The following is a 24,414-nucleotide window of genomic DNA, read 5'->3' as shown; positions in this document are numbered from 1 at the left end:
ATAAAGAACGACCTCTTGACTAAGCTAAATTTTAAACGCCACTTAATTATAGTATAGGTTATTACATTAAAAGACGATCATTGGAATATCCGGGTTGCAGCGGTAGCTAGCAACCTAGTAAGAGACGATCACGTCCAATGTTAAGAAATATAAAAACCCATAGCTCCTAAAAAAGGAGTCAGATCAAAACAAAAAGTACACCATTAGAACCGCCTTGTCAGAAAACCCTGTATAGGAAACTTTCTGTCCCTTGGCTTGAACAGCAAGGGAAATATATTGGCTTGAAAATCAAGAAAATTGACTTTAACCACGTTATTCTCCCCAAAAGGAATATTTTTTTCTTTTCTTTGTATCCAGAGATAGCTTGGCACTGGAACATCGTAGAGGGTTGTTCAATAGCTCATTTTAAAGGAAATTAATTGGGTTAAAAATCTATAGTAACTAAAATAAATTATTTCTAAAAGAGAATAAATTTTTCCAATAAAAACTGTATTTTTGATGCAGTGACGTCATAATTACTATATAAGATTCTCTTTTCTTTGTTTCCAGTATAATAAAGATCAAACTCTTCCCTATACTAACTTGCATACGCAACTTTACTATAGTTAAGATTACAGTATTTTTTATAATTTTCTTTACATTAAAAGACGATCACTGAAATAACAAACCATTCCATACATTGGACTTAGTTAGCTACTTGATTGTTTGAGTTTCGTCTCTTACTATTTAAAAGAAGAAAAAGCCGTAGGCTTTTTCCTGTTTGTATTTATAGTTAAAAAACGAACTCAAGTCCAAAGAAACTGAACACTGTGGTTCATTCATATTATCTTCATTATTTTAGCTAGAATGTAAATAAACAAGTTTCTTTTTTAAATTTTAAATTGAAAAGATAGTGCTTTTAATTACATTAAAAGACGATCACTGAAATAACAAACCATTCCATACATTGGACTTAGTTAGCTACTTGATTGTTTGAGTTTCGTCTCTTACTATTTATAATAAAGAACGACCTCTTGCCTATACTAAATTTTATACGCCACTTAATTATAGTATAAGTTAGCAATTCCACAGATAGCTTGGCACTGGAACATCGTAGAGAGATGTTCAATGACTCATTTTAAACTGGGTTGCAGCGGTAGCTAGTAACCTAGTAAGAGATTACATAAAGGATCGACGTGGTTCATTATAAATCTGGGTTGCAGCGGTAGCTTGCAACCTAGTAAGAGACGATCACGTCTAATGTTAAGAAATATAAAAACCCATAACTCCTAAAAAAATTCCAATTAAGATCATGTACAAGATTTATGAACGACGTCATAATCTGAGGATGTAACCATATAATACAAATAATAAATTATAATAAAGATCCAATCCTTGCCTGTACTAACTGGTATGGGTCGCTTAACTATAGTGTAGGCTTGTAAAGTTATGTTTAAGTCAACAAATTAAAAATTCCCTACAACGGGGAATCGAACCCCGATCACCCTCGTGACAAGCGGGTATGTTTATCATTGTACTATTGGATACTCATGATGAGTATTTTACATATAAGACATGATAAAAAAATAGTTAACTTCCTAAGAAAATTAAATATACATAAAGGATCGATATAGTTCATTATAAATCTTGATTATGTAAATTTCATCTTTATCAGGGTTATATAGGCAGTTGAAATTTTAATACAGATGATCGGCACAGTTCATTAAATCTATCAAACGGTTCGTGGTAATGAACTGTATAGTAAGAGCGACCTGTCTCGCTAGTAACCGAAACTCTAAGGAACGGAATTTTGATACCAATAGATACATTAAAAGAATTGGATTTTTACATTTTAAGCCGATGTTTTAGAGACAAAGCTTATGCATTTGCATCAATTTTCTTGCAACACATGGGTTTGAACCTGCCAACCTTCAATCAAAAGGTGCAGCTTAAGCCACAACGTCATCGCAAGGTATTATTAACAAAATAATTCTTAAATGACTTTACTGATTTACTTTAAATAGTAATAATTTATCAAACAGTTCGTGGTAACGAACTGTATAGTAAGAGCAACTCGTCTCAATAGTAACTGAAACTCTAAAAAACGTAACTTTAATATTAATAGATACATCAGAAGAATCGGATTCTTATGCTGATTTTAGATATATAAGCTTCATCAAGTTTACTCATATCCATCAAAAAATACGAGCCTGAGAAAATTTACCTTATTTTCTAAAAAAGGGGAAAACACCCCCTAATTACAATAAAGAACGACCTCTAATTACATTTTGTAATCATGAAATATAAAATATAGTAATATAAAATATTACTAAATAACCATATATGACGTAATGAGTGACTTGACGTAAAAATTTAAAAAATAAATTTTTATTTTATTTTCGTTTTCAGTTCAGAATCGGTAAAGTTATAAACTGCAAAAATACTTATGGTATCTGAGCAATAGTTTTAATCTTTTAATTTAGACTAGAAAAATACCTAAAAATTTTAAAATTAGTTGAATTTTTTGTTAGGTTCTTGGTACTTGATACGTGACTTAAACATTCAGCTAACATTCAAACATTCAACCAATGCGTTTTGAAAACTTGGAACAAAGTATATATATAAAAGCAGTTTTTGACAATGCCCATAAGAGGTATGCTATTCGAGCTACTATAAATGTACCCATAAGATGTATTTTAAACGTGGATTTTCTTATTTCTGAAAACTAAAACCCAACTTTATTACAAAATTCAATATTATTAATAAAATCAGATATATTTTAAACGTAGATGTTCTCATTCCCGAAAACTAAAACCCAAGCTTTTTAAAAAAAACAAATATTATTAATAAAACCAGATGTATTTTAAACGTTGGTGCTCTTATTTCTGAAAACTAAAACCCAACTTTACTAAAGAATCAAATATTATTAATAAAATCAAATGTATTTTAAACGTGGATTTTCTCATTTCTGAAAACAGAAACCCATTTCTAAGAATCAGAGATTAAGAGCCTGAGCAAATTTGCCTTTGTTTCGAAAAAAGGGGAAACAATACTAGCAGTAGAGCCAATCCTTGTGATTACTGGGTCTGCATTTGACTGGGCAAGCTTTGTCCTTGTCCAATTGGTTATTTTGTATATTACCAACAAATTGGCGACACTTTCTTTTTGTAGGAAAAGGTCGAATTTCGCTTTCGCCAGACACTTTAAAACTCCCACAGAGGTAAGCGTCATGAACTATACAGTTATTTCTGACATCATTCCAAAATATTTCTGCAAGCAGGTTCTGGTCTGTGTATTTATACTGATCCCCTATTGAGCGATATATTAATTCTGAAGCAAATTTCCTGATTTCTGTCCTCCGTTGACCCAACTTGACGCCAAACATGCCTGCTAAGATTTCAACTCCATGGTAAGGATGGTCTCGCATAACGTGGTACAATTGAGGTGACTGGAGCCATTTATTGACTGCGTGTACTTCTCGTGGCAGCATTATTGAATCGGTATCCCTAAACATTACTTTTTCAATAGTTTACAATAAAGAACGAACTCTTGCCTATACTAACTTGCATAGGCCACCAGGTTGCAGCGGTAGCTAGTAACCTAGTAAGAGATGATCACGTCTAATGTTAAGAAATATAAAAACCCATAACTCCTAAATCTGGGTTGTCAATCCGGGTTGCTCGTCTCTTACTATTTCAAAGAAGAAAAAGCCGTAGGCTTTTTCCTGTTTGTAATCAGGGTTGCAGCTGTATTTTTCCGGCCCTATACAATATTCAAATTAGGCCTATATGGAGTGTATCTAGAGTCACTAATCAGGGTTGCAGCAATAGCTGGCAATCTAGTAAGAGACGATCATCCAGGTTGCAGCGGTAGCTAGCAACCAAGTAAGAGACGATCACATCCAATGTTAAGAAATATAAAAACCTCTAACTTCTAAAAATAGAGTCAGGTCAAAACAAAAAGTACACCATTAGAACCGCCTTGTCCGAAACCCCTGTATAGGAAACTTTTTGTCCCTTGGCTTGAACAGCAAGGGAAATATATTGGCTTGAAAAGCAAGAAAAGTGGCAGCTGATGCAACATTCTCGGGTTGCAGCGGTAGCTAGCAACCTAGTAAGAGACGATCACGTCCAATGTTAAGAAATGTAAAAACCCATAGCTCCTAAAAAATTAGTCAGATCAAAACAAAAAGTACACCATTAGAACTGCCTTGTCCGAAACCCCTGTAGAGGAAACTTTCTGTCATTTGGCTTGAACAGCAAGGGAAATATATTGGCTTGTGACAATCAAGAAAAGTGGCAGCAACTACAACATTCTGCCTAAACGGGATATTTTTTCTTTCTTGTTATCCAGAGATAGCTTTGCACTGGAACATCGTAGAAAGTTGTTCAATGGTTAATTTTAAAGGAAATTAATTGGGTTAAAAACCTTTTGTAACTAAAACAAATTAAAACAGGATAAATTTTTCCACTAAAAACTGTATTTTTGATGTCTTTCCATACTGCTGTCTTTTCAAAGACATTTGATTTTTGTTTTTGAAGCAATCAAACAGTTCGTGGTAAGGTTGTATTTTAAACTTTATATTCCATAGATAGCTTAGCATTGGAGCATCGTAGAGAGTTGTTCAATGGATCATTTTAAATTATAATAAAGACCGAATATTTTACCGATTATCTACTAATAACCATATATGACGTAATAAGTGACATGACGTAATATCTAAAACCTATTGTGTACTAATAACCATATATGACTTTATTAGCGACGTGACGTCAAAATTGAAAAAATTTATTTTTATTTTATTTTCGTTTTTAGTTCAGAATCGCTAAAGTTATAAACTGCAAAAATATTTATTGTGTCTGAACAATAGTTTTAATCTTTTAATTTAGACTAGAAAAATACCTGAAAATTTAAAAATTAGTATAATTTTTTGTTAGGTTCTTGATACTTGATACGTGACATAAAAACATTCAACTAATGGTTACATAATGGTTTTAATCAAGCAAGCTACACGCAAGTTAAAAAAAACAGTACTACCAAAAAAACAGAGATAGCATCTTGAAAAGAAAAAAGCAAAGGTATTCAACCGACCAGGCGTATCGAGAAGTAATAAATGATAGTGACAAACAGCGTTATTATAATGATGTAGTTTATAGACATGCAAAAATTGAGACAGCCAAACAAAAGAGTAAAGAATGGTAGGATAACGATATAGATTACCGAATCAAACATAAGAAAAAAGTTGCTACCAGAATAATGGGTAGATACTGGGGTGACAAAAGCTATAATGAAAAAATTAAATTCTCTGCGAGGTTGTACCGAAAAACGCATAAGGACAAAGGGAAAAATTACATTCAGAAATATAAGAAGATGTAATGATAGAGAGCGGACAGTCCCTCCATATAGCTACAACGCTTACAAGCAGACAGGTAGCCAATTAAGCTATAATATAAGGTAGCAGAGTGTCTCCCATCATACAAGCAGACAGTGCAATGACCGGATTCAACTACCGTGAAAATTCGTGCTGTTCTCAGTTCAAAGTGCGTGATGTTTCTGTTAAAAGTCATGCGTGTTTTCATGGATTGGTGATTCATTCACTCTGACATTTATATGAATATATGGATTATTTATTTTAATAGTTTTTTTTATTGATGTCATTTTATTGTACTCTAATGATGATATTTTACTTTTCCAATGATACAATTTTTTACATTCTAAGTATCTTCCTATTAATTTTTATGAAATTTGTGTTTGATGTAGGAATCGAACGTGAGACCCGTGATTTCCTAAGGTAAAAATCCGGGTTGCAGCGGTAGCTAGCAACCTAGTAAGAGACGATCACGTCCAATGTTAAGAAATATAAAAACCCATAGTTCCTAAAAAAGGAGTCAGATCAAAAAAGGCGTATCGAGAAGTAGTAATTGAGAGAGCAAAACAAAACAGCAAGATGTGTTATCACAATGATGAAGATTATAGACATGTGAAAATTGAGACAGCCAAACAAAAGAGTAAGGAACGGTATGATAATGATGAAGATTACCGAAACAAACATAAGAAAAAAGTTGCTACCAGAATAATGGTTAGATACTGGGGTGACAAAAGCTATAATGAAAAAATTAAATTCTCTGCGAGGTTGTACCGAAGAACGCATAAGGAAAAAGGGAAAAATTACATTCAGAAATACAAGAAGATGGCAAAAATGCAGGCTGATCTTTGTAAATTGAGAAACATTTTACGCATGTTTTATCGGGATCACGAAAAGTATTCAAAATTACAGATTAAAATTCTCTTTGAAACAGCGGATGCTGTTTAAAAGTCGGCTAGAAATTCTTTGGCAAAGCTTCATAGTAATATCCAAAAGAAATGTTGTCATTTTAACGAAAAGCTTCCAAGGTGTGGATTGGCAACTGCGGAACAGTTTATAGATGCAATGGAAAATGTTCGACAACACAGTGAATATACGGAGGCGTACTTCTTAGAAAATTCGTAAATTAATTTTGGAAGGAGTAATTGCAGTTTATGTAGCAGCAATAAAAATATATATACAAGCATACCTATCAACAGCAAAGGAAAAGCAATGTTTTTCAATTATGGCGAAAACGAGCCTGTTAGGGTTATTAGTAAATGTGTTTGTAAGACTAATGATTTAGATCCGGGTTGCAGCGGTAGCTAGCAACCTAGTAAGAGACGATCACGTCCAATGTTAAGAAATATAAAAACCCATAGTTCCTAACAAAGGAGTCAGATCAAAACAAAAAGTACACCATTAGAATCGCCTTGTCCGAAACCCCTGTATAGGAAACTTTCTGTCCCTTGGCTTGAACAGCAAGGGAAATATATTGGCTTGAAAATCAAGCAAATTGACTTTTACCACGTTATTCTCCCCAAACCGGATATTTTTTTCTTTTTTCTTTCTTTTCCAGAGATAGCTTGGCACTGGAACATCGTAGAGGGTTGTTCAATAGCTCATTTTAAAGGAAATTAATTGGGTTAAAACCTTTTGTAACTAAAATAAATTATTTCTAAAAGAGAATAAATTTTTCCAATAAAAACTGTATTTTTGATGCAGTGACGTCATAATTACTATATAAGAAACGTCAAAACTGTAAATGGTCTCATTCATGAATATCACAATAAGAGACGATCACGTCCAATGCTAACATAACAATAAAGAACGAACTCTAATTAAATTTTGTTATTATCCGGGTTGCAGCGGTAGCTAGCAACCTAGTAAGAGACGATCACCTCCAATGTCAAGAAATATAAAACCCCCCAACTCCTAAAAAAAGAGTCAGATCAAAACAAAAAGTACACCATTAGAACCGCCTTGTCCGAATCCTCTATAAAGGAAACTTACCTCCCTTTGGCTTGAATAACAAAGAAAATATATTGGCTTGAAAATCAAGAAAATTGACTTTTACCACGTTATTCTCCACAAACGGGATATTTTTTTCTTTCCGCTTTTTCTTTCTGCTCAGCTAGCTGGGCACTGGAAAATCATAGAGAGCTGTATAATAGCTCATTTTAAAGGAAATTGCAACATCTAGTCACTTTTGTATTTAAAAATAAAATACTTTTTAAAGTAGAATCAATTTTGTCAAAAAAATTGCATTTTTGATGTATTTTCATACTGCAGTCTTTTCAAAGATATTTGAATTTTGAAGCAATAAAACAGTCCATGTAATGAACTCTATAGTAATAATAGCTACTTGTCTCAATAGTAACCGAAACTCCTGGAACCAAAATTTTCTTTTTGGCTTAATCGCTAAAATTATTATGTAAACTGCAAAAATATTTATGATGCCTAATCAGTAATAGTAATTTTTTAATTTAAATTATAATAAAGATCGAACTCTTCCCTATACTAACTTGCATACGCAACTTCACTATAGTTAATATAGTTAAGATTACAGTATTTATATTATACATCATTATAAATTATAAAAGGTTCAAATATTCGAAGATTATAGAGTTAAAAATTTTTACATTAAAAGACGATCACTGAAATAACAAACCATTCCATACATTGGACTTAGTTAGCTACTTGATTGTTTGAGTTTCGTCTCTTACTATTTAAAAGAAGAAAAAGCCGTAGGCTTTTTCCTGTTTGTATTTATAGTTAAAAAACGAACTCAAGTCCAAAGAAACTCAACACTGTGGTTCATTAATATTATCTTCATTATTTTAGCTAGAATGTAAATAAACAAGTTTCTTTTTAAATTTTAAATTGAAAAGATAGTGCTTTTAATTCAACATATTAAAAGTTCTCCCCGACGGGGAATCGAACCCCTTCTCCCAGGTAACAAGTGGACATACTTACCATTAGACTATCGAAGACTTATAAAATGAAAGTTACATATAAGATATGATAATAATTTTTTAATCCGGGTTAAATAAAGGCTCGATCATCGAATTTTTACATTAAAGAACGAACTTTAGTCCATAGTTTATATTAAAGTACAATAAGGAACGAACTGAACCCATAGTAACTTAAGTATTAAATCAAACAGTTCGTGGTCATAATAAAGTTTTATAATAAAGATCGAACTCTTCCCTATACTAACTTGCATACGCAACTTCACTATAGTTAAGATTACAGTATTTATATTTCCGGGTTGCAGCGGTAGCTAGCAACCTAGTAAGAGACGATCACGTCCAATGTTAAGAAATATAAAAACCCATAGTTCCTAAAAAGGAGTCAGATCAAAACAAAAAGTACACCGTTAGAACCGCCTTGTCCGAAACCCCTGTATAGGAAACTTTCTGTCCCTTGGCTTGAACAGCAAGGGAAATATATTGGCTTTAAAATCAAGAAAATTGACTTTAACCACGTTATTCTCCCCAAACGGGATATTTTTTCTCTTTCCGGGTTGCAGCGGTAGCTAGCAACCTAGTAAGGGACGATCAGGTCCAATGTTAAGAAATATAAAAACCCCTAACTCCTAAAAACAGAGTCAGATCAAAACAAAAAGTACACCATTAGAACCGCCTTGTCCGAAACCCCTATAAAGGAAACTTACCGCCCTGCGGCTTGAATAACAAAGAAAATATATTGGCTTGATAATCAAGAAAATTGACTTTAACCACGTTATTCTCCACAAACGGGATATTTTTTTCTTTCTTTTCCACAGATAGCTTAGCACTGGAACATCGTAGAGAGTTGTTCAATGGCTCATTTTAAAGGAAATCTCTAGATCTAGCGCTATGTGTACTTAATTTTGTTTTAAATTTACAGTAAAGAACGAACTTCAGCCCATACTAAATAAAATAAGAATACAATTTATGACTCAAACAGGTAATTTGTTTGCTTTGGTCTAAAATACTGTCAGCGGTGGGGTTCGAACCCATACCTCCGAAATGACGGGTAGCTAACACCAGCGCCTTAAATCACTCGGCCACGCTGCCTCACATAACTATGTGAATATCTTATAATAAAGAACAAACTCTAGCCAATAGTAACTTAAACACTTTATATAAGGATTTTATAGTAAAGAATGAACTCAAGTCCAAAGGAACTGAACCCTGTGGTTCATTCATATAATCCTCAGTATTTTAGCTAGGGGGTAACTAAACGAGTTCCTTATTAAAATTTAAAAGACATTGCTTTAATTTCAATACTTTAAAAGTTCTCCGCAACGGGGAATCGAACCCCGTTATTTCACCTGACAATTGTGTATGCTTACATTGTACCATCAGAGACTTGTAAGCAAGTTATATATAAAACATGATAATAAATTCGTTAATAAACTAAAAAATGTACTATTACTGCAAATATTGGCACATATTGGGCTTAGTTTGAAGCCTCATTCTCTGAAGATCATCTCTTACTATTCCAAATAAGAAAAATCCATAGGCTTTTTCCTGTTTGTAACTACATTAAAAGACAATCATTTGAAGAACATACCAATGCATATATTGGACTTAGTTAGCTGCTCAATTTCTTGAAAAAAAAATCTTATTTGTCAACAAAAACTAGAATAATTCCTGAAAATTTTAAATAAATTACATAAAGGATCGATACTATAAATAGGATTTATTGATTTTTGATTTTACAATAAAAAATGATCTCTCGCCCATTGTAACTGATAAATGGTGGTTCCAGGGATATCCGGGTTACAGCGGTAGCTACAAACCTAGTAAGAGACGATCACGTCCAATGTTAAGAAATATAAAAACCCTTACTTCCTTAAAAAGGAGTCAGATCAAAACAAAAAGTACACCATTAAAACTGCCTTGTCCGAAACTCCTGTATAGGAAACTTTTTGTCCCTTGGCTTGAACAGCAAGGGATATATGTTGGCTTGAAAATCAAGGAAAGTGGCAGCTACTATAACTTTCTGCCTAAACGGCATATTTTTTTCTTTTTTTCTTTTTTCTTTCTTGTTTTCCACAGATAGCTTGACACTGGAACATCGTATAGAGTTATCCGGGTTGCAGCGGTAGCTAGCAACCTAGTAAGAGACGATCACCTCCAATGTTAAGAAATATAAAACCCCCCAACTCCTAAAAAAAGAGTCAGATCAAAACAAAAAGTACACCATTAGAACCGCCTTGTCAGAATCATCTATAAATGAAACTTACCGCCCTTTGGCTTGAATAACAAAGAAAATATATTGGCTTGAAAATCAAGAAAATTGACTTTTACCACGTTATTCTCCACAAACGGGATATTTTTTTCTTTCCGCTTTTTTTTCCTGCTCAGCTAGCTGGGAACTGGAAAATCATAGAGAGCTGTATAATAGCTCATTTCAAAGGCAATTGCAACATCTAGTCACTTTTGTAATTAAAAATAAAATACTTTTTAAAGTAGAATTAATTTTGTCAAAAAAATTGCATTTTTGATGTATTTTCTTACTGCAGTCTTTTCAAAGATATTTGAATTTTGAAGCAATCAAACAGTTCATGGTAATGAACTCTTTAGTAATAATAGCTACTTGTCTCAATAGTAACCGAAACTCCTGGAAACAAAATTTTCTTTTTTGGTTTAATCGCTAAAATTATTATGTATACTGCAAAAATATTTATGATGCCTAATCAGTAATAGTAAGTTCTTAATTTAAACAACAAAAATATATGAAAATTTTATAATTAGTTTTACTTTTTGTCTCCTGGAAGAAAATTTTTTTCATCTCAGTTCAAAGTTATTATTGTATCCTGGAACTAAACCTTTTTTGGTTTGTAACCCGTAAAGTACGTATCTCTATATTATTGTCTTATAATTGCAATTATTTTGGTTTTCAGTCCAGAAACGCTAAACTTATTAAGTAAACTGCAAAAATATTTATGGTATCTAACCAATAATACTAATTTTGTAATTCAAACAAGATAAATACCTGAAAATTTAAAAATTAGTTTGTTTTATGCTAGGTTTTAGATACTCGACACGGGGTATTGTGTACTTAATAATTTTAAACCTTGAAAAAATATGGTCTCACGCGAGTGGAAAAAAAGAAAGAATAACCAAAAACAATATCAAAATAGAGCAATCCAAATTTCAACTAATAAAAAACTTTACTACACAAAAAAAAAGCTAACATCCTGAAATATCAGAAAAGTTTATTTAAAAGAGATAAAAACACCTCCGAACGCAATAAAGCTCGAGCACACGTAAGGATTGCTACTAAGATGTCTTGTGATCCAGGTTTTAAGAAAATGAAATATGACAGAGCAAAACAGAGGTATCTTACGGATCAGGGGTATCGAGAAGGGAAAATTGAGACAGCCAAACAAAAGAGCAAGGAACGGTATGATAACGATATAGATTACCGAAACAAACATAAGAAAAAAGTTGCTACCAGAATAATGGGTAGATACTGGGGTGACAATAGCTATAATGAAAAAAATTAAATTCTCTGCGAGGTTGTACCGAAGAACGCATAGGGACAAAGGGAAAAATTACATTCAGAAATACAAGAAGATGGCAAAAATGCAGGCTGATCTTTGTAAATTGAGAAACATTTTACGCATGTTTTATCGGGATCACGAAAAGTATTCAAAATTACAGATTAAAATTTTCTTTGAAAGAGCGGATGCTGTTGAAAAGTCGGCTAGAAATGCTTTGGCAAAGCTTCATAGCAATCTCCAAAAGAAATGTTGTCAGTTTAACGAAAAGCTTCCAAGGTATAGATTGGCAACTGCGGAACAGTTTGTAGATGCAATGGAAAATTTACAATAAGGAACGAACTGTAACTCATAGTAATTGAAGTATTAAATCAAACAGTTCGTGGTCATAATAAAGATCCGGGTTTCAGCAGTAGCTAGCAACCTAGTAAGAGAAGATCATGTCCAATTTTAAGAAGTATAAAAACCCATAACTCCTAATCCAGGTTGCAGCGGTAGCTAGCAACCTAGTAAGAGACGATCACGTCCAATGTTAAGAAATATAAAAACCTATAACTACTAAAAAAAAGATTCAGATTAAAACAAGAAGTACACTATTAGAACCGCTTTGTTCAAAACTTCTATCTAGTAAACTTACCGTCCTTTGGCTTGAATAACAAAGAAAATATATTGGCTTGAAAATCATGAAAATTGACTTTAACCATGTTATTTTCCACAAACGGCATCTTTTTTTCTTTCTTCTTTTCCACAGATAGCTTGACACTGGAAGATCGTAGAGAGTTGTTCAATGGCTCATTATAAAGGAAATTAATTGGGTTAAAAACCTTCTGTAACTAAAACAAATTATTTTTAAAACAGGACAAATTTTGCCACTAAAAACTGTATTTTTGATGTCTTTTCATACTTCTATCTTTTCAAAGATATTTGATTTTTGAAGCAATCAAACAGTTCGTGGTAAGGTTGTATTTAAACTTTATATTCCATAGATAGCTTGCACAGAAAAATCGTAGAGAGTTGTCCAATGGCTCATTTTAAAGGAAATTAATAACATTCAAGGATTTATCCAAAGGGTTTAGTGGGTTTGAACCTCCCTCCCCCGAAATGTTTGTCCAACCCATAATAAGGAATATAAAATGAATATAAAAATATTGAATATAAACAAAATGTACAACAATGAATATGAACAAGTTTTTTATGCGTTTTTACAGTAAAGAACGATCTCTCTCCCATACTAACTAATATATGGTGGTTCCAGGTGTAGTTACATAAAGGACGAATATAGCTCATCCGGGTTGCAGCGGTAGCTAGCAACCTAGTAAGAGACGATCACGTCCAATGTTAAGAAATATAAAAACCCATAGTTCCTAACAGAGGAGTCAGATCAAAACAAAAAGTACACTATTAGAACCACCTTGTCCGAAACCCCTGTATAGGAAACTTTCTGTACCTTGGCTTGAACAGCAAGGGAAATATAAGGAACACAAAGATTGATCAATGATGTCATAATTGTAGGTTCTAGCCAGGTCGTCTCTTGCTATTCCAATTAAGAAAAAACAATATGCTTTTTCCTGTTTGTAATACAGTAAGGATTTTTGGTATCGTTCCGGGTTGTAGCGGTAGCTAGCAACCTAGTAAGAGACGATCACGTTCAATGTTAAGAAATATAAAAACCCATAGTTCCTAAAAAAGGAGTCAAATCAAAACAAAAAGTACACCATTAGAACCGCCTTGTTCGAAACCCCTGCATAGTAAACTTTCTGTCCCTTGGCTTGAACAGCAAGGGAAATATATTGGCTTGAAAATCAAGAAAAGTGGCAGCTACTACAACATTCTGCCTAAACGGGATATTTTTTTTTCTTTGTATCCAGAGATAGCTTGGCTTTGGAACATCGTAGATAGTTGTTCAATGGCTTATTTTAAAGGAAATTAATTGGGTTAAAAATCTATAGTAACTAAAATAAATTATTTCTAAAAGAGAATAATTTTTCCACCAAAAACTGCATTTTTGATGTCTTTTCACACTGCAGTCTTTCAAACATAATCGTATACCAGCGGTAAAATTTGAACCCACGCCTCCGAAGAGACAGGTGGCTAACACCAGTGCCTTTGATCACTCGGCCAGGCTGCCTCTCATAAATAAATATATATGTGAGTTTGGGTTGCAGCAGTAGCTAGCAACCTAATTATTATAATAAGGAACTTTTGTTTTTTAAAATAAAAAGTACACCATTAGAACTGCATTGTTCAAAACCCCTATAAAGGAAACTTACCGCCCTTTGGCTTGATTACAATAAAGAATGACACCTTGCCCATGTTAACTAAAACATAAATAGGGATTATGTAATTTCGATCAGTATCATGGCTGTAGAGATGGCTGAAACCTAGTTACAATAAAAGACGATCATTGGAATAACAAACAATTGCATACATTGGAATTAGCTAGCTACTTGATTGCTTGAGACTCGTCTCTTACTATTTCAAAGAAGAAAAAGCCGTAGGCTTTTCCTGTGTGTAATCAGTTTATTATCATAGACAGCGCGCTAGCACTGCCTGAGTATAGAACGATGTTATCCGGGTTGCAGCGGTAGCTAGCAACCTAGTAAGAGACGATCACGTCCAATGTTAAGAAATATAAAAACTCATAGTTCCTAACAGAGGAGTCAGATCAAAACAAAAAGTACACCATTAGAACCGCCTTGTCCGAAACCCCTGTATAGGAAATTACATTAAAAGACGATCATTGGTATAACAAACAATTGCATACATTGGAATTAGTAAGCTACTTGATTGTTTGAGGTTCGTCTCTTACCATTTTCCGGGTTGCAGCGGTAGCTAGCAACCTAGTAAGAGACGATCACGTCCAATCTTAAGAAATATAAAAACCAAGAGCTCCTAAAAAAGGAGTCAGATCAAAACAAAAAGTACACCATTAGAACCGCCTTGTCCGAAACCCCTGTATAGGAAACTTTCTGTCCCTTGGCTTGAACAGCAAGGGAAATATATTGGCTTGAAAATCAAGAAAATTGACTTTAACCACGTTATTCTCCCCAAACGGGATATTTTTTTCTTTTTTTTGTATCCAGAGATAGCTTGGCACTGGAACATCGTAGAGGGTTGTTCAATAGCTCATTTTAAAGGAAATTAATTGGGTTAAAAATCTATAGTAACTAAAATAAATTATTTCTAAAAGAGAATAAATTTTTCCAATAAAAACTGTATTTTTGATGCAGTGACGTCATAATTACTATATAAGATTCTCTTTTCTTTGTTTCCAGTATAATAAAGATCAAACTCTTCCCTATACTAACTTGCATACGCAACTTTACTATAGTTAAGATTACAGTATTTTTATAATTTTCTTTACATTAAAAGAAAATCACTGAAATAACAAACCATTCCATACATTGGACTTAGTTAGCTACTTGATTGTTTGAGTTTCGTCTCTTACTATTTAAAAGAAGAAAAAGCCGTAGGCTTTTTCCTGTTTGTATTTATAGTTAAAAAACGAACTCAAGTCCAAAGAAACTGAACACTGTGGTTCATTCATATTATCTTCATTATTTTAGCTAGAATGGTAATAAACAAGTTTCTTTTTTAAATTTTAAATTGAAAAGATAGTGCTTTTAATTACATTAAAAGACGATCACTGAAATAACAAACCATTCCATACATTGGACTTAGTTAGCTACTTGATTGTTTGAGTTTCGTCTCTTACTATTTAAAAGAAGAAAAAGCCGTAGGCTTTTTCCTGTTTGTATTTATAGTTAAAAAACGAACTCAAGTCCAAAGAATCTGAACACTGTGGTTCATTCATATTATCTTCATTATTTTAGCTAGAATGTAAATAAACAAGTTTTATAATAAAGAACGATCTTTTGCCTATACTAAATTTAATACGCCACTTAATTATAGTTTAATACGCCACTTAATTATAGTATAGGTCAGTAATTCTACAGATAGACTGGCACTGGAACATCGTAGAGAGTTGTTTAATGGCTCATTTTCAAGAAAATTATTGGGGTTAAAAACCTTTTGTAATTTTATAATATTATATTAAAAGACGATCATTACAAGAACAAACCATTGCACACATTGGACTTAGTTTTCTGCCTGATTCTTTGAGAGTCGTCTCTTACTACTTCAGTGAAGAAAAAGCCGTAGGCTTTTTCCTGTTTGTAATTACATTAAAGAGCGAACTATAGTCTATAGTAATTAAATTAAAAGACGATCATTGGAATAGCATACCACTGCATACCTTGGACTTAATTAGCTACTTGATTGCTTGAGGTTCGTCTCTTACTATTTCAAAGAAGAAAAAGCCGTAGGCTTTTTCCTGTTTGTAATGATATAGCATAAAACGGAACCCAAGTTGTAACTGACGTCATCCTGTTTGTAATAACAAACAGGAAAAAGCCTACGGCTTTTTCTTCTTTGAAATAGTAAGAGACGAACCTCAAGCAATCAAGCAGCTAACTAAGTCCAATTTATTCAGTGGTATGTTATTCCAATGATCGTGTTTTAATGTAATAAAATACCTTTGCTTTTCTCTTTTCAAGATACTATCTCTGTTGTTTGTGTAGTACTGTTTTTTTAACTTGCGTATAGCTTGCTTTGATCTGACCATTATCTAATTATGAGTGAGAACATTTACAGTTTTGACACTTCTTATATAGTAATGGTCCAAGACACTGGTGTTAGCCACCAGTCTCTTCGGAGGCGTGGGTTCAAATCTTACCGCTGATATACGATTATGTTTGAAAGACTGCAGTGTGAAAAGACATCAAAAATGCAGTTTTTGGTGGAAAAATTTATTCTCTTTTAGAAATAATTTATTTTAGTTACTATAAATTTTTAACCCAATTAATTTCCTTTAAAATGAGCTATTGAACAAGCCTACGGCTTTTTCTTCTTTGAAATAGTAAGAGACGAACCTCAAGCAATCAAGCAGCTAACTAAGTCCAATTTATTCAGTGGTATGTTATTCCAATGATCGTCTTTTAATGTAATAAAATACCTTTGCTTTTCTCTTTTCAAGATACTATCTCTGTTGTTTGTGTAGTACTGTTTTTTTAACTTGCGTATAGCTTGCTTTGATCTGACCATTATCTAATTATGAATGAGAACATTTACAGTTTTGACACTTCTTATATAGTAATGGTCCAAGACACTGGTGTTAGCCACCAGTCTCTTCGGAGGCGTGGGTTCAAATCTTACCGCTGATATACGATTATGTTTGAAAGACTGCAGTGTGAAAAGACATCAAAAATGCAGTTTTTGGTGGAAAAATTTATTCTCTTTTAGAAATAATTTATTTTAGTTACTATAAATTTTTAACCCAATTAATTTCCTTTAAAATGAGCTATTGAACAACTCTCTACGATCTTCCAGTGCCAAGCTATCTGTGGAAAAGAAAAAAGAAAAAAGAAAAAAATATCTCGTTTAGGCAGAATGTTGTAGTAGCTGCCACTTTTCTTGATTTTCAAACCAATATATTTTCCTTGCTGTTCAAGCCAAGGGACAGAAAGTTTCCTATACAGGGATTTCGGACAAGGTGGTTCTAATGGTGTACTTTTTGTTTTGATATGACTCCTCTGTTAGGAACTATGGGTTTTTATATTTCTTAACGTTGGACGTGATCGTCTCTTACTAGGTTGCTAGCTACCGCTGCAACCCGGATGGTAAAGAATCCGGGTTGCAGCGTATAGGACAACCCCTGTATAGGAAACTTTCTGTCCCTTGGCTTGAACAGCAAGGGAAATATATTGGCTTGAAAATCAAGAAAAGTGGCAGCTACTACAACATTCTGCCTAAACGGGATATTTTTTTCTTTTTTTCTTTTCCACAGATAGCTTGGCACTGGAACATCGTAGAGGGCTGTTCAATAGCTCATTTTAAAGGAAATTAATTGGGTTAAAAACCTATAGTAACTAAAATAAATTATTTCTAAAAGAGTATAATAAGGAACGAACTCTTGTCTGTACTAACTTTTATAGGTAATCCAGGTTGCATCGGTAGCTAGCAACCTAGTAAGAGACGATCACGTCCAATGTTAAGAAATATAAAAACCCATAGTTCCTAACAAAGGATTCAGATCAAAACAAAAAGTACACCATTAGAACCGCCTTGTCCGAAACCCCTGTATAGTCAACTTTCTGTCCCTTGGATTGAACAGCAAGGGAAATATATTGGTTTGAAAATCAAGAAAAGTGGCAGCTACTACAACATTCTGCCTAAACAGGATATTTTTTTCTTTTGTATCCAGAGATAGCTTGGCACTGGAACATCGTAGAGAGTTTTTCAATGGCTCATTTTAAAGTAAATTAACTGGATTAAAAATCTATAGTAACTAAAATAAATTATTTCTAAAAGATAATAAATTTTTCCACCAAAAACTGCATTTTGATGTCTTTTCACACTGCAGTCTTTCAAACATAATCGTATACCAGCGGTAAGATTTGAACGCACGCCTCCGAAGAGACTGGTGGCTAACACCAGTGCCTTGAACCACTCGGCCAAGCTGCCTCTCATAAATAATATATATGTGAATCCGGGTTGCAGCGGTAGCTAGCAACCTAGTAAGAGACGATCACGTCCAATGTTAAGAAATATAAAAACCCATAGTTCCTAACAGAGGAGTCAGATCAAAACAAAAAGTACACCATTAGAACCGCCTTGTCCGAAACCCCTGTATAGAAAACTTTATGTCCCTTGGCTTGAACAGCAAGGGAAATGTATTGGCTTGAAAATCAAGAAAAGTGGCAGCTACTACAACATTCTGCCTAAACGGGATATTTTTTTCTTTTTTTTTTCTTTTTTCTTCTTTTCCAGAGATAGCTTGGCACTGGAACATCGTAGAGAGTTGTTCAATAGCTCATTTTAAGGGAAATTAATTGGGTTAAAAATCTATATTAACTATAATAAATTATTTCTAAAAGAGAATAAATTTTTCCACCAAAAACTGCATTTTTGATGTCTTCTCACACTGCAGTATTTCAAACATTATACCAGCGGTAAGATTTAAACCCACGCCTCCGAAGAGGTTCATCGTAAATGCAGAATATGTAAGTTTCATCAGAAATAATTTCATGATCAAGATTGATCAATGACGTCATTATCATAGGTATTGCCCAGATTGTCTCTTACTATTCCAATTAAGAAAAAGCCATAGGCTTTTTCCTGTTTGTAATTTCACAGTATCTCGAGGTAGTGGTATCCGGGTTGCAGCGGTAGCTAGCAATCCGGGTTGCAGCGGTAGCTAGCAACCTAGTAACAGACTATCACGTCCAATGTTAAGAAATATAAAAACCCCTAATTCCTAAAAAAAGAGTTAGATCAAAACAAAAAGTACACCATTAGAACCGCTTTTTCCGAAACCCCTATAAAGGAAACTTACCGCCCTTTGGCTTGAATAACAAAGAAAATATATTGGCTTGAAAATCAAGCAATTTGACTTTAACCACAAACGGGATATTTTTTTCTTTCTTCTTCTTCTTCTTTTCCACAGATAGCTTGGCACTGGAACATCGTAGAGAGCTGTTCAATGGCTTATTTTAAAGGAAATTAATTGGGTTAAAAACCTTTTGTAACTAAAATTTACATTAAGGAACGAACTGTAACCCATAGTAGCTGAAGTATTAAATCAAACAGTTGGTGGTCATAATAAAGAATTTTAACTAATGTTGAAAGTGAATGATGAAAGTGAATGCATAAAATGATGCCTTTATTCTCACTCGTAATTTAACGATTTTTTCTGGAGGAAATTTGATTTTGAGACCCTAATAAGGCCTCATCGGGTAAAACAGTTCATAGTAACTATAAGTTTAAAAATATTATAGTAAGGAACGAAGTCTTGCCCTTAGTAACCTATGTCTTGTCAAATTATCCGGGTTGCAGCGGTAGCTAGCAACCTAGTAAGAGTAAATCACGTCCAATGTTAAGAAATATAAAAACCCATAACTCCTAAAAAAAAGATTCAGATCAAAACATGAAGTACACTGATAGAACCGCCTTGTCCAAAACTTCTATATAGCAAACTTACCGTCCTTTGGCTTGAATAACAAAGAACACATATTGGCTTGAAATTCAAGAAAATTGACTTTAACCAGGTTATTCTCCACAAACGGCATCTTTTTTTCTTTCTTCTTTTCCACATATAGCTTTGCACTGGAACATCGTAGAGAGTTGTTCAATCACTTATTTTAAAGAAAATTAATTGGATTAAAAACCTTTTGTAACTAAAAAAAAATTATTTTTAAAACAGGATTAATTTTTCCACTAAAAACTGTATTTTTGATGTTACATTACGGAACGAACTGTAACCCATAGTAACTGAATAAGAAATCATTGTATAGAAGGTGTTGCGTAAAGAATTGATATAGTTCATTATAAATGTTGATTATATGATCCGGGCTGCATTGGTAGCTAGCAACCTAGTAAAAGACGATCACGCCCAATAGTGAAAAATATCCGGGTTTCAGCGGTAGCTAGCAACCTAGTAAGAGACGATCACGTCCAATGTTAAGAAATATAAAAACCCATAGTTCCTAACAAAGGAGTCAGATCAAATTCTAAAGTACACCATTAGAACCGCTTTGTCCGAAACCCCTGTATAGGAAACTTTCTGTCCGTTGGCTTGAAACAGCAAGGGAAATATATTGGCTTGAAAAGCAAGAAAAGTGGCAGCTATTACAACATTCTGCCTAAACGGGATATTTTTTTTCTTTTTCTTTTCCAGAGATAGCTTGGCACTGGTATAATAAAGAATGGCCTTTTGCCTATACTAAATTTTATGCGCTACTTAATTATAAAAGTATAGGTTAGTAATTCCACAGATAGCTTGGCACTGGAACTTCTTAGAGAGTTGTTCAATGGCTCATTATAATGGAAATTAATGGGGTTAAAAACCTTTTATAACTAAAACAAATTATTTTTAAAACATAATAAATTTTTACACTAGAAACTGCATTTTTGATTTCTTTTGACACTGCAGTCTCTCCAAATATATTTCATTTGTGAAGTAATCAAACAGTTCGTGGTAAAGTTATATTAAAAGACGATCATCAGAAGAATAGACCACTATATACATTGAACTTAGTTATCCGGGTTGCAGCGGTAGCTAGCAACCTAGTAAGAGACGATCACGTCCAATGTTAAGAAATATAAAAACCCATAGTTCTTAAAAAAAGAGTCAGATCAAAACAAAAAGTACACCATTAGAACCGCCTTGTCCGAAACCCCTGCATAGTAAAATTTCTGTCCCTTGGCTTGAACAGCAAGGGAAATATATTGGCTTGAAAATCAAGAAAAGTGGCAGCTACTACAACATTCTGCCTAAACGGGATATTTTTTTCTTTTTTTCTTTTTTTTTCTTTTGTATCCAGAGATAGCTTGGCACTGGAACATCGTAGAGGGTTGTTTAATAGCTCATTTTAAAGGAAATTAATTGGGTTAAAAATCTATAGTAACTAAAATAAATTATTTCTAAAAGAGAATAAATTTTTCCACCAAAAACTGCATTTTGATGTCTTTTCACACTGCAGTCTTTCAAACATAATCGTATACCAGCGGTAAGAATTGAACCCACGCCTCTGAAGAGACTGGTGGCTAACACCAGTGCCTTGGACCACTCGGCCAGGCTGCCTCTCATAAATAAATATATATGTGAATTTGGGTTGCAGCAGTAGCTAGCAACCTAGTAAGAGACGATCAGTCCAATGCTAAGAAATATAAAAACCCAAAACTCCTAAAAATAGAGTCAGATCAAAACAAAAGTACATCATTAGAAATACCTTGTCTGAAACCCTACTAGATAAATAATGAACGTCATCATAGTTTTATATTAGAGTTATGACGTGAATAGAGTGACGTCATAATTAGTATATAAGGAAAGTCAAAACTGAAAATTCTTTCATTCTTGATTAGAATAATTTAAAGTAAAGAACGAACTCTTGCCCTTAGTTTGTTTAAAAATAATTCCCACACCGGGATTCGAACCCAAGACAATTAATTGAAAGTCAACTACCCTAAATCACTAAACCATATGAGATATATGTAAAAAGCTAATTAGTTGTTTTATGATCTCTTATAGCATAAATTTTATAATTAAGAACGACCTTTTGCCTATGCTAAATTTTATACGCCACTTAATTATAGTATAGGTTAGTAATTCAACAGATGGCTTGGCACTGTAACGTCGTAGAGAGTTGTTCAATAGCTCATTTTCAAGGAAACTATCTGGGTTAAAAACCTTTTGTAATTAAAACCAATTATTTTTAAAATAAAATCAGTTTCTTATTTTATAATAAAGAACGACCTCTTGCCTATACTAAATTATATAGGCCACTTAACTATAGTATAGGTTAGTAAATTTATATTAAAAGACGATCACTGAAATAACAAACCATTCCATACATTGGACTTGCTTGGCACTGGAACATCGTAGAGAGTTGTTCAATGGCTAATTTTAAACATATTTCATATTAAAGATTGATCAATGATTATATAAAGGACCGATATAGTTCATCATAAATATTATTTGTCAATTATTACAATAAAATACGATCACTAGAATAACAAACCATTGGAAACATTGGACTTAGTTAGATACTTGATTGTTTGAGGTTCGTCTCTTACTATTTCAAAGAAGAAAAATCCGTAGGCTTTTTCCTGTTTGTAACTAGGTTATATATATCACAGACGTCACTAGATTTACTTTATTTCGGACAAAAACACAAAAACTTATTTATAATATAATAAGGAACGAACTCTTGCCTATACTAACTGGTATATGCCACTTAACTACAGTGTATGCTTGTAGAGTTATATTCAAACACAATGTGTTAAATCCGGGTTGCAGCGTTAGCTAGCAACCTAGTAAGAGACGATCACGTCCAATGTTAAGAAATATAAAAACCTATAGTTCCTGAAAAAGGAGTCAGATCAAAACAAACAGTACACCATTCGAATCCGGGTTGCAGCGGTAGCTAGCAACCTAGTAAGAGACGATCACGTCCAATGTTAAGAAATATAAAAAACCCATAGTTCCTAAAAAAAGAGTCAGATAAAAACAAAAAGTACACCATTAGAGCCGCCTTTTCCGAAACCCCTGTATTGGAAACTTTCTGTCCCTTGGCTTGAACAGCAAGGGAAATATATTGGCTTGAAAATCAAGAGAAGTGGCAGCTACTACAACATTCTGCCTAAACGGGATATTTTTTTCTTTTTTTTCTTCTTTTGTATCCAGAGATAGCTTGGCACTGGAACATCGTAGAGGGTTGTTCAATAGCTTATTTTAAAGGAAATTAATTGGGTTAAAAATCTATAGTAACTAAAATAAATTATTTCTAAAAGAGAATAAATTTTTCCACCAAAAACTGAATTTTTGATGTCTTTTCACACTGCAGTCTTTCAAACATAATCGTATACCAGCGGTAAGATTTAAACCCACGCCTCCGAAGAGACTGGTGGCTAACACCAGTGCCTTGGACCACTCGGCCAGGCTGCCTCTTATAATTTGGGTTGCAGCAGTAGCTAGCAACCTAGTAAGAGACGATCAGTCCCATACTAAGAAATATAAAAACCCAAAACTCCTAAAAATAGAGTAAGATCAAAACAGAAGTACATCATTAGAACTACCTTGTCTGAAACCCTACTAGATAAATACTGAATGTCGTCATAGCTTTATATTAGAGCTATGACGTGAATAGAAAAACACGAAATTATATTGACGTCATGAAATAATACCATTGCGCCATGACGTCATACGCCGTGACGTCATAATTAGTATATAAGAAAAGTCAAAACTGTAAATTCTCTCATTCTTGATTAGATAATGGTTAAATCAAAGCAAGCTATACGCAAGTGGAAAAACAGTACTACACAAACAATAGAGATAGTAACTTGAAAAGAAAAAAGCAAAGGTATTCAACCGACCAGGCGTATCGAGAAGTAATAATTGAGAGAGCAAAACAAAGGTATTCAACCGACCAGGCGTATCGAGAAGTAATAATTGAGAGAGAAAAACAAAACAGCAAGATGTGTTATCACAATGATGAAGATTATAGACATGCAAAAATTGAGACAGCCAAACAAAAGATCAAGGAGCGTTATCAAAATGATGAAGATTACAGAGAAGCATCCGGGTTGCAGCGGTAGCTAGCAATCCGGGTTGCAGCGGTAGCTAGCAACCTAGTAAGAGACGATCACGTCCAATGTTAAGAAATATAAAAGCCCATAGTTCCTAACAAAGGAGTCAGATCAAAACAAAAAGTACACCATTAGAACCGCCTTGTCTGAAACCCCTGTATAGGAAACTTTCTGTCCCTTGGCTTGAACAGCAAGGGAAATATATTGTCTTGAAAATCAAGAAAATTGACTTGAACCACGTTATTCTCCACAAACGGGATATTTTTTTCTTTTTTTCTTTTTTTCTTTTTTTGTATCCAGAGATAGCTTGGCACTGGAACATCGTAGAGGGTTGTTCAATAGCTCATTTTAAAGGAAATTAATTGGGTTAAAAATCTATAATAACTAAAATTAATTATTTCTAAAAGAGAATAAATTTTTCCACCAAAAACTGCATTTTTGATGTCTTTTC

At 33.4% G+C, this 24,414-nt stretch overlaps 1 protein-coding gene across 1 annotated transcript; it reads right to left on the bottom strand.

Annotated features, from left to right (window-relative positions):
• Positions 1-3,031: 3,031 nt before the first annotated feature.
• LOC148947966 (uncharacterized) lies at positions 3,032-3,508 on the bottom strand (the record flags this gene model as incomplete). Its single annotated transcript, XM_089096052.1, has 1 exon — positions 3,032-3,508. A coding segment is annotated over one exon (477 nt), but the record flags the coding sequence as incomplete, so codon positions are not given.
• Between the last annotated feature and the right edge of the window lie 20,906 nt (positions 3,509-24,414).

Source organism: Artemia sp. Qi Xiang Cuo, chromosome 10, assembly GCF_049724085.1.
Source record: "Artemia sp. Qi Xiang Cuo chromosome 10, ASM4972408v1, whole genome shotgun sequence".
Taxonomy (NCBI): Eukaryota; Metazoa; Arthropoda; class Branchiopoda; order Anostraca; family Artemiidae; genus Artemia; species Artemia sp. Qi Xiang Cuo.
Note: the sequence above shows the minus strand (reverse complement) of the source record. Positions and strands in the feature narration are given on the sequence as shown.